This window comes from Stigmatopora argus, chromosome 5 (assembly GCF_051989625.1).
Source record: "Stigmatopora argus isolate UIUO_Sarg chromosome 5, RoL_Sarg_1.0, whole genome shotgun sequence".
Lineage (NCBI taxonomy): Eukaryota > Metazoa > Chordata > Actinopteri > Syngnathiformes > Syngnathidae > Stigmatopora > Stigmatopora argus.
This window is the reverse complement of record NC_135391.1, coordinates 19282173-19294458: the sequence shown is the minus strand read 5'-3', so window position 1 is coordinate 19294458 and position 12286 is coordinate 19282173. Positions and strand designations below refer to the sequence as shown.

The 12286-nt window shown below is 44.4% G+C and overlaps 1 protein-coding gene across 1 annotated transcript in view; it reads right to left on the bottom strand.

Moving 5' to 3' along the window:
* Nucleotides 1–11115, bottom strand: part of LOC144074367 (nucleus accumbens-associated protein 2-like) — a 56497-nt gene extending 45382 nt beyond the window's left edge. Inside the window, exon 1 of the mRNA XM_077600763.1 lies at nucleotides 10706–11115. Coding sequence (XP_077456889.1) covers nucleotides 10706–10758 — 53 coding nt within the window. The 5' untranslated portion in view covers nucleotides 10759–11115. The remainder of the gene's footprint in view (nucleotides 1–10705) is intronic.
* Between the last annotated feature and the right edge of the window lie 1171 nt (nucleotides 11116–12286).

The window sequence follows — 12286 nt, the reverse complement described above, 5'->3', positions numbered from 1 at the left end:
GACCTCATTCATTTCCCTTTGCCCTGCAATACCCTCGTTTCCCCGATAGATGGCGCACAAGTCTAGACCTTTGTTGGAGTGGAAATTTGAGGTCATTGATTTTTACTATAATTTGGACAACGTCGGCGAGCCGGATATGGCCCGTGGGCCATAGTTTGAAAAACAGGTACATACAACGCCAGTAATATGCAACTTATTGATAATTTTGATATTAGATATTTACATATTAATGGTCTGGAATTGTCAATGCAATCAATGACAAACTCTCTTTCTCATGATTATAATTTTGAGAGCGAGCGAATCCGGGAGCGAGCGAATCCGGCGACGGATAACATGTACACACACGACAATAATACGCAACTTATTGATAATTTTGATATTATATATTTAGATATTAATGATCTGACATTGTCAATGCAATCAATTACAAACTCTCTCTCTCATGATCAATGTTCCCTCTAATTTTTCGTTGGTCTGAGCAGAAAGTCAACCTCCCTGAGCGCACTGAGTACCAGTGTGAGCGACATCATCGGTACTCGGATGATTCGCCTAAAGACGTTTCGCCGACGGACGTTTGACAGACGGGCAGGTCGCCGAATGGACGTTCCGCCGAACGTTCATTCGGCCGAACGGAGGTTTCGCCGAAACGGGATTTGCGCGCTCGCCCCGCCCCCGGATCGTGTGTGTACAAGTTTTTCAACCTCGGCCCGCGGGCCATATACGGCCCGTTAGGATTTTTAATCCGGCCCGCCGCCGGTGTTGTCCAAATTATAGTAAAAATCAATGTTAATCTACCATCAATGGCAGCCCGGGAATAAGCACTCTTGGGCGGGCAGATGTAGCAGAACCGAGCCGTAAAATGACAGCAATCGGGTCAAATCCATCCTAAAACAGCATTTAATGATTAAATACAAATACTGGAGCTCTTTGGACATTAGAACCGAGCCCAGGGAAGTGAATTCCTCGGTAAAATGTCGTGATGATATCGCGATGGAGGCAAAAAAACGTCTATATACGTCCATTCGCCAAACGGCTCAAAATGCTCTCAAATTCGGTCAAATCCAGCCGAAAACAGCGTTTAATGATTAAATACAAATACTGGAGCTCTTTGGACATTAGAACCGAGCCCAGGGAAGTGAATTCCTCGGTAAAATGTCGCGATGATGTCGCTATGGAGGCAAAAAAATGTCCATATACGTCCATTCGCCAAACGGCTCAAAATGCTCTCAAATTCGGTCAAATCCAGCTGAAAACAGCGTTTAATGATTAAATACAAATACTAGTATTTGTATTTAATCATTAAACGCTGTTTGAACGAATGTTCATTCGGAGACCTGTCCGTCTGTCAAACGTCCGTCGGCGAAACGTCTTTAGGCGAATCATCCGGTCACGACATCATCATTGCTCGCTATGGGCACACCAGTATCACACCTGCCACAAGCAGGTGCATGACTCAATGTTCCCTCTAATTTTTCATGTAAAACATGCTGTAAAACACGAAAAACATAAGTGGACAGAGCTACTGCCACTGGCTGCCGCTTAAACGGCGCCATCATGAAGAAAGGGGTATAAAAAAAATAAAAAAAAAATAAAAATAAATAAAAATAAAAATAAAAAATTAAATGTTTTTTTTTTTTTACTGCGCGCCATAGGATTGCTGCTGCGCAGAGAAGACGAGAGTAGTGCGCAATTGCGCACGCGCGCAGTTTAGAGGGAACAGTGCTCATGATTATAATTTTGAGAGCGAGCGAATCCGGGAGCGAGCGAATCCGGGAGCGAGCGAATCCGGGAGCGAGCGAATCCGGCGACAAATAACATGTACACACATGACAATAATACGCAACTTATTGATAATTTTGATATTAGATATTTACATATTAATGCTCTGGCATTGTCAATGCAATCAATGACAAACTCTCTTTCTCATGATTATAATTTTGAGAGCAAGCGAATCCGGGAGCGAGCGAATCCGGCGACGAATAACATGTACACACACGACAATAATACGCAACTTATTGGTAATTTTGATATTATATATTTAGATATTAATGATCTGACATTGTCAATGCAATCAATTACAAACTCTCTCTCTCATGATTATAATTTTGAGAGCAAGCGAATCCGGGAGCGAGCGAATCCGGCGACAAATAACATGTACACACATGACAATAATACGCAACTTATTGATAATTTTGATATTAGATATTTAGATATTAATGCTCTGACATTGTCAATGCAATCAATGACAAACTCTCTCTCTCATGAATATAATTTTGAGAGCGAGCGAATCCGGCGACGAATAACATGTACACACACACACCAATAATACGCAACTTATTGATAATTTTGATATTAGATATTTAGATATTAATGCTCTGACATTGTCAATGCAATCAATGACAAACTCTCTCTCATGATTATAATTTTGAGAGCGAGCGAATCCGGGAGTGAGCGAATCCGGCGCCGAATAACATGTACACACACGCCTATAATACGCATTTTATTGATAATTTTGATATTAGATGTTTAGATATTAATGTTCTGACATTGTCAATGCAATTACAAACTCTCTCTCTCATGATTATAATTTTGAGAGCGAGAGATTACCTGGTTGATCGCTTTCAACAGTAAACTCTCTCTCTCTCATGATTATAATTTTGAGAGCGAGCGAATCCGGTGACGAATTGTCCGTTCGACGAAATGTCTGGCGACGAATTGTCTGTTCGACGAACTGTCCGGCGACCAAACATCCGTTCGACCAAACGTCTGGGGACGAAGTGTCCGTCGACCAAGTGTCCGTCGACGAAACGTCCGGGCACCCAGTACTCTCTATACCAGGAGTCAAGAACCCTTTTTACCGAGAATCCATAAACAGTTCATAATTTTAAATGTAATTCCTTCAGAGCCATTCTAAAAATTAAAAAGTAAAAATAAATACAAGCATTTTTTTGTAATTTCAACACTTTTAAAGTACAATAAGTATCTATATTAGTTTAATAATATTGTTACACGGTTACTAATCAATGCAAGTATGTGCAAGGGGCAGCACTAGAGTTAGTGTCGACGTCATAGTTGTGTGCCAACACGAGGCTTAGTAAGACTGCAACAACTAGTAATTGATTTTTTTTTAAATCGATAATTTAATTTGTTGTCATCGAATCTATTATTGTCGGCACCTATCAATGTGGAGAATTGGTGTGTATCTCCTTAAATGAGGGATGGTGTAAAAATAGCACGGTTCTAGATAGACACTGTTTCCCGGACCTCAAATTCATGTCGGTGAGATGCAGACCCTTCTTTCTGCCCCGAGAGCTAAACGTCATTATCATTGCTGCTGTTTAAATACCACCGGATGCTAACATAAGAACCGTCCTCTCTCTCCTACTTGACACTATAAACAATCACACCTACACAAGTGGCACGCACATCATTGCAGGAGAGGGCAAGTCCCAAAACTGTTTTGCTGAAATTTACCCAGTATACGTGAAATTTCCAACAAGGGGGGAAAAACTCTGAATCATGTTTACTCTAACGTCAAGTGTGCGTACAGCCATACCACTCCCACACTTTGGACAGTCAGAGCACCTATCACTGTTCATGGCCCCTGCATATACCTCCCTCAGCTGACAAAGCCCAAAATACGAAGCATTATCACCTGGCCTGACGGCGCCCTCCCCCGATTCCAAGACTGCTTTGAACAGACACAGAGGGAGACTTCCCACCATGAGGACCTGAGCACATTCACAGACACAGTACTGTCTTACATTAATTACTGGATGGCTATGGTAACTGTTGAGAAGACCATCCAGCTGTACCCAGACCGGAAACCGTGGATGACTAGCCAGGTCCGTTTACTCCTCCAGGCCCGTGATGCAGCCTTCAGTTCTGGCAACAGGGCACTCTACAGCGCAGCTCGCGCCAACCTGAGGAGAACCTTCAAGACTGCCAAAGCAGACTACAACGGGAAGATAGAGGGGCAACCCGACAACCCTCAAACGATGTGGCAGAGCATACAGTCCATCACCAACTACAAGGGCTATGATACGACTCATGCAAACTCAGGTGCTGTAATGATCTGCAAGTTGATGAAAGATGGATCCACACACCGCAGGAAAGGAATTGACGATATTGACAAAAACTAGTATTTATTAAACAAAGGGAGCAGGCAGGGTGGCCCGGCCCGGTGGAGAGAGTGGTTAGCGCGTCGGCGTCACAGCTTTGAGGTCCTGGATTCTAATCCAGGTCATGTCCATCTGTGTGGAGTTTGCATGTTCTCCCCGGGACTGCGTGGGTTTCCTCCGGGTACTCTGGTTTCCTCCCACATTCCAAAAACATGAATAGTAGGCTGATTGGACACTCTAAATTGCTCCTAGGTATGGGTGTGAGTGTGCATGGTTATCCTTCTCCTTGTGTCCTGCGATCGGCTGGCCACCAATTCATGGTGTCCCCCGCCTCTGGTCTGGAGACAGCTGGGATTAGCTCCAACACCCCCCGTGACCCTAATGAGGATAAAGCGGTTCAGAAAATGAGATGAGATGAGGGAGCAGGCAAAAACGCGAATATCAAAAGAAAACAAAGGCACGACTGAGTCGGCAAATAATGTGATTATTGTTAAGCTTCACTATATCGCGGATTATTTTCTGAGGTATATATAAAAAAAAGTTCCTAAAAATGTCTAAATCTACGCTGAAACTCGCGACCAGAAGAGAGAGGAAAACTGGCAGTGCAAAAAGGAGGGAGAATGGGCGCGCCAAATATCATATATACAGTGCCTAGATGCATTGCGTCTTGCCATTTCCTCTTTTGTTGCCAGTGAGTTTTGCCTACTTTTTTTGAGTCGCCACTGAAAATGCCTCCTAAATATTGACATTCCTCGATATGGTAATGGAGTAGCACGCCATTGTGGCATAAATGAATCTACACAGTGGCGTGGCGTTCTTTTGTACATAATTGAGCTGGCAGGAACCCTTTTAATGTTAATGTCCTCCGCCATGCGGTTAAAAGTTACACACAGGAAGTGAATGTTTTTCCCCTCAGGAGATGCATGCGTGTTGTGGCGATCTGTATACTGCAAATTAATTAAAATAAAACTTCGAGGTGAAGAGGTCTGAAGTGTGGCCGATCTCCCCGCCCAGGTTGCTGAGCTGCACATTGCATAGACCAGACCTGGGCAATCCGGTCCTCGAGGGCTGCTGTGGGTGCAGGTTTTTGTTCCAACCGATCCAGCACAGACAGTTTAACTCATCAGATTTCTGCTGAAACAAGAAACACCTGACTGCAATTCACTGATTGCACTTCTAAGATACAAGATTGGTGGAAAGGTTTCCTCTTATGGGTTGGAACGAAAACCTGCACCTACTTTGCACCCTTTCTGGAATTAATTGCCCAGGTCTGGCATAGACCGTTCTTCTCCTAGAAGCACTGCCGCTTTCCTTGGCCATCGGCGCGCATGTGCCGTTGTTCATCGCTCAAAGCTCCCACCTTCCGAGATGCAAAACTGCGAATTCTCGTGTGGACGAAGTCACACTGACTCCAAGGAATAAAAAAATTAACCAGCATTGTAATGGATTTATGCCATGGACACGGTCATGAAGCTGGCATGACGACAGGACGTGAACACACTGTATGGAGCCACATGGAAGGAGACTGATGATGACATGCTCGCATCCTTTGAATTTGGCAATCGTCTTGACAGTGGCAAGACAACAACAGCAATATTTGTACAAAAAAAGTGCCTCTCGAATCTGACAAATAGGACTTGAACTAAACAGGACTGCTAACTACTCCGGAATTTAAGGAGTTTCTCCGGAAATACAACTCAAACTCGGGGACTCCAGACAACCTCCCTAAACTCTGGTAATCCCCAAAAATGTTCACTTACATTTTTTTTAAGCAACCATTTCAGAAAAGTACCAAATTTCCAATTGAAATGCCTCAAAATTCACACCATCGCTACGACTTCCGCCATCTTGATTCAACTGCACTGTAAACTGGAAGAATTCGCTAACACGAGTGCATTGTGAATCATTCGAGTTACAAGTTCTGATGAATGATTTTCTTGTGCGACTTCAGCGTGGCAATCGATTCAGAATCGCTTTAAAATTTTCGATTTAGTTTTTTTCAGAAGGGAAGTAAGTATTATTAAGGCTGACTAAACCACCAGTCTTTTCTTTTGAAACAAATCCTATCATTTCCGGGGTTGTTCTACAGGAAGTAGGCGTACAAAGCACTGGTAAGTCTTATCAATATGCCTCCTCAGAATAAGCGCAATTTGGATGAAATTTTTAACAATCCTGACACTCGCAGAACTTTATTGCTTCTTATTGGACAAAATATCCCATGTTGAGGCCGTCTCCCAAAGGACCGACATTTGCACAGCAAGCATGTGCGACTTCAGCGTGACAAATGGTGGAATTTCTGACAGTAAATCCCACGTAGAAGGACCCAAACATAAAGATAAACTTATTTTCATTATGCTGCACTTTTTCAATAGTTTGCAAAAATACATTATTTCAATTAATGTTAAAACATGGTAATGACAGTTTGATTAAAAATTTGCTACGCTTATTATTTTTTATATTTTATATTGATTTTGCGTGAAACGCATTCATTCCGGAAATACTCCGGAAATGGGACAAGGGTATTCCTGAAATGGGGTCGACGGAGGTTAGCAGCTCTGACAAAAGATCCAATAACCTGTTTTTTATTATTTAAATCAGAGAGGAACTATTTTCACTGTGAGTAAAGTACTAAAGTATGAACTTATTTTTAAAATTTATCGATGGTTGGCCAGGCGGGTTGAGTGGTTAGCACGTCGGCCTCACATTGCTAGGGTCCTGGGTTCAAATCCAGGTCCGCCCTTGAGCGTAACAGTAATCAAGGATGAAGCAAGCAATACTCCAACAGTCTGCTGCTTGTGGCAGGTGTTCTTTAATGCCGGCTGCACCAATCTGTTGCAGATGTGTTGAATCACCCTGTCTCCCTTGACTTAATTAGCTGCTGAAAAGGAGAGTCAGTGCAGGCTACAAAACATGACAGATGTGACACTGGCAAAGGAGCTAAACAACTTTTAGCCCACTTTATGTTCTAAACTGAGCACTCAGTCACACCATCTAACCTCCAATATATTCCACACCAACCTCAGAAACCAACCCACTCACCATGGAGGTAGTGGACGTGAGACGTGAGCTGTGTGCTGTCAAGCCCAGGAAGGCCACAGCATCAGATGGAATACCAGGGAAAGTATCTTCCACTGAAGATGCAATAACCACCGCCCTCCACGCTGCACTGAGGCACCTTGAGAAAAGAGGTAGCTATGTCAGAATGCTCTTCATCGACTACAGCTCAGCCATGAACATAATAATACCGGACATTATTATCCCAAAGTTGGGCACCCTGGGGCTCCCACCCTCCACCTGCTCTTGGATTAAGGACTTTTTGTTCAACCAATCCCAGCACGTGAAGCTGGGTCGCCACCTCTCATCCGCCCACATGCTCAGTACCGGCTCGCCCCAAGACTGTGTGCTGAGTCCACTACTTTACTCGCACTACACCCAAGACTGCAGACCCACGCACCCAGAGAACATCATTGTGAAATTTGCGGATGACACAGCGGTGGTAGGAATGATCACAGAGGGGAACGAGATGGACTACAGAAATGAGGTCCTTACACTCAGCGAGTGATGAGCTCTCAACAACTTGGTGCTGAACATTTCCAAAACTAGGGAACTCATCCTGGACTTAAGACGGAAAAAAGCCACTCTTCCTCCCCTGTATATCAACGGCGAATGAATGTGTGGAGCGAGTGGAGACTTTCAAATTTCTGGGGGCCCATATCTCTGTTGACCTCTCCTGGGCAGCAAACACCACACCACTCGTCAAGAAGGTGCAGCAGAGGCAACATTTTCTCAGAGTACTCTGGAAGGAGCAACTCAACACCAACTTGCTGGTGACCTTCTACCAGTCAGCCATTTAAACCATGCTGACCAACACTGTGCCAGTGTGGCACTCAAGCTGCACAGAAGCAGACACGAAAAAACTGCAGCTTACTCTTACCTCCCCTGTACAGCATCTACAACTCCCGGTGCCTAGGAAGTGCAAAGAGCATCATAAAAGCCAAAGAGCATCATAAAGACACTACACATCCCGGCTCCCACCTCTTCAACCTGCTGCCCTCTGAAGGCACTACAGGACCTCACCTGCCAAAACAAACAGACTCAGGGACAGTTTTTACCCAAGATCCGTCACCTTAATTAAGTACGGTCACTGCACTATACGTAAAATGCAATAACACTGCCAGATGCATATCAATACGAAAGTTCTCACACTTTTACTTCGGTATTAGCACTGCAAATTTTTATCGTGCACTTTGATACTTGCACTAAAACACCATAGTTCCCTCATGTGCTGCTAACCACTTTAGTCACTGATTTTACTTCGGAAGATAAGTAAGATTTAATATGTGGGAGTATTATTCAAAATACTAGCAAAATAGTTTTCTTAAGTTGGGAAACTCCTTGGCCAAATCACTGATGCGTGTAGGAGAGGCCATAAAAAAGAGCAACATAAGAAAGACGAACACAGGAAGGCCCTGTCTAAGGACTAAGCAAGAGGAGAAAGCAAGACACTGCCTTATCGTCTCAGACGGATGCACATCTGAGAAACCAGTTGCCATCATGGACGACGGGATGTGAAGGACTGCTGACAAGTCGGAGGAGGATGGGTCTTCTTTTGTCCTCAAATAATGCTTAAAAGATAGAGATTTTGGCATTCTATTACATCTCTGCTAAGGCTAAGATAGAATAGATTGTTGCATCCATTGAGCCCTATTTAAATGCCCTCAGAGAAGTCACCAGCTGTAGTCACTCATAATCACTCACAAGAAGTTAAGAGGCAATGCTATGAAGCTCATTTCACTGACAACTTTTTAAGTCACCAAAATTGCTAATTCGTGTTGCTGTATGTATATTTTTGACCCAGCAGATTTGATCACTGTTTCTGTTAACCCATAATAAAGTCATAAAAGAACCAAACTTCATGAATGTTTTTGTGACAAAGAAGTATCTGTTCCAATCACTCTGTCAGAGGAAAATCAGAGTTGTAGAAATAACTGGAAACTCATGAGAGCTATGACATGTTCTTCACAAGTGTATGTAAACCTTTGACCACAAATGTATGTGTGCACATTATGGTGGAGCTTTCAATCTCATTGTACTTGTATAATGACAATAAAGGCATTCAATTGAATTACGTTGTTCCTAATCAATCGGTATCAATGAGAGTCTGTATAGAGATAAGTCCAATGAAAAAAAAACTATGATTAAAGCACCGGTAGAGGTAGTGTGACATGATGCTCTTATTGGTGCGTTCGGGACTCGGCTCTCTCACGAGCGGTTTCCCTATTTTACCTCACAGGTTAGCGGAGAGACATAGGTTTCCGAGCGCTGCTCTAGACGATAGTGTGCCAACGCGGCCACAGTGATGTGGCAATGCGACGCTGCTTTTGGTGCGAATGGCACTCCGCTCTCTCTCCAGCAGTTCTACATTTTAGTTTCCAGGTTAGTGGCGAGCCATACACACCCATCAATAGACATTTATGGCGTGTGAGCCATAGATTCCAAACCCCTGCGCTATACTGTATGTAGCCATCAATGGAAGCACACGGACTACTTAACTCTTTCATGAAGCAACCAAGATTTATTTTTTTTCCATTCACACAGCAATGAACTAATTGACGGCCATTGACGACACCAGGCATTGAATCAATTTTGACATGGAAGGACAATTGAATTCAATTGAATATTGTCAGTATCCAGGTATAATGAGATTTAAAGGTTCACCATGAAGTGCACAAATAACAACAACAAACAAAAAAATAAATACCATAAAGAAATAATCAATAAATAAGTAGTCAACATAATAAATAGGAAAGTGTACAAATAACAACAAACAAACATAAACAATAAATAATAATAATAAATAATAAATAGGCGGCCTGGCGGCTGAGTAGTTAGCGTGTCGGCCTCACAGTGGGTGACCTGGGTTCAAATCCAGGTCGGTCCACCTGTGTGGAGTTTGTATGTTCTCCCCGGGCATGCGTGGGTTATCTCCGGGTACTCCGATTTCCTCCCACATTCCCACATGAGAGTGTGAATGGTTGTTTGTCTCCTTGTGCCCTGCAATTGTCTGGCCACAAATCAGGTTGTCCCCCGCCTCTGGCCGGAAGTCAGCTGGGATAGGCTCCAGTACGGCCCTCAACCCTAGGGAGGATGAAGCGGTTCAGAAAATCTCATCTCATTTTCTGAACCACTTTATCCTCATTAGGGTCGAGACGGACAACCATGCACACACACCCATACCTAGGGGCAATTTAGAGGGTCCAATCAGCCTACTATGCATGTTTTTTGGAATGTGGGAGGAAACCGGAGAACAGGCAAACTCCACACAGTTGGACGTGACCTGGATTTGAACACAGGACCCCAGAGCTGTGAGGCCGGCGCGCTAACCACTCGCATCACCTGGCCGGCGCGCTAAACACTCGCATCACCTGGCCGCCAGGTTCAGAATATGAGATGAGAAATAATCAATAAGTAGTCAACATAGATAGTCAACATGAATAAGTGGTCACATAAATAGTAGATACAAATAGTGACTAAAGTGGTTAGCAGCTTATGGAGTTCAAGATAAGAAATTAGCCGCAACTCACTTCTTTGCGGTCGCCGTGTCGCACTTCCTTGTTTTGCACCAATCGCACGTCATTAGGCGGGACGCGCGGCGGAACGCTGATTGTTTAACGTCGCGAATGCGCTTTCTGTTGCGTCAAGGTCAGGCTAGTAGGAGTTTGTAGTCCAGCTGAGTCAAAGTGATCAGTCCTGGACAGTGATGCTCACCTCTCTCCCCACCGTCGCGGCACAGTCTTGCTCACACACACGCGCTCTTATAACGCCGTGTCTCGTGGTGTGTGTGTGGGGAAGGGTGCAGACAGACAAGAAGGGGGGCAAGGGTAGGGATGGATCATCTCAGGACAGCGAAGGAGCGAAAGCCGCCATCAACTAATGTGGCGAACTGTCCTGCAGATGATGTCAAGGGAGGCGGGACGTTATATGCCAATGCGTGTGCGTGTGGGTGTCCGTGCGTGCGCGTGTGGCATGACTGGTCTAATCACTCAGCACTGCATTGCAGCACAGACAGTTGGCATGCGGACCGCATAAGCGCACACGCAGCAAAGGATTTGGCACCCATCTCATCTCATTTCCTGAACCACTTTATCCTCATTAGGGTCGCGGGGGGTGCTGGAGCCTATCCGAGCTGACTCCGGGCCAGAGGCGGGGGACACCCTGAATCGGTGGCCAGCCGATCGCAGGGCACAAGGAGACGGACAACCATGCACAGAGCTGTGAGGCCGACGCGCTAACCACTCTCTCCACCGGGCCACCCGCAGGATTTGGCACTCCCGAACCCAAATTGACCAGAATTCCCCTCTAAATATTTGCTCCCCTTGAACTTCTTTAGGGTTGGCTAAGATAAGCAAAGCTCTCATTCATTCATTCATCTTCCACACCGCCCATCCTCGAAAGGGATGCAGGGGTTGCTGGAGCCTAACCCAGCTGTCTTTGGGCGAAAGGCAGACTACACCCTAGACTGGTCGCCAGTAAGTCGTAGGGCACACAGAGAGACAAACGACCAACCGCACCCCCAATCATACCGCCACCAGCGGGAATTTAGCCCGGCTCAAAGCTCTCATATGTACATTATTGACGATACTACGTAGAATTAGCAAAAATCATGAGGTGGGCAAAAAAATCAACAAGAAGTTACCCAGAAATCCCACCAAATCATTAGGAAGTGATCTGAACATGCCTAAACTTACAACAAAGGGCTCCAGAATGAACAGTAAGTGCCTCCAAAATAAACAGGTGACCCGGACACTACCTCAAACCATAGGGAATGACCTGGAAAATGCCCCAAATCAAAACGAAATGGTGTCCCAGAACCTTTGGTTGGTGGGTTGAACTGTCTTTTCTTCTGTCAATAATTGGAAAAGAGCCCGGATGAACGTATGCTCATTCGCAGCCAACCCTCCTACTTACAATGGTTTGGACGTACAACGCCCTTACAAAATTACTTGGTTCCAGAATTTGTTTCATAACTTGGATTTTTCGTAAATAGAGCAGTCAGTTTTTTTATATGTAAATTCTCTAGTTGGTTCCAAGGTCCTAAAAATAAAGAAACTACCAACTGAACCCTTTGAAAATTATCAGTGTCCCAATTTTGTATGAAAGATGTG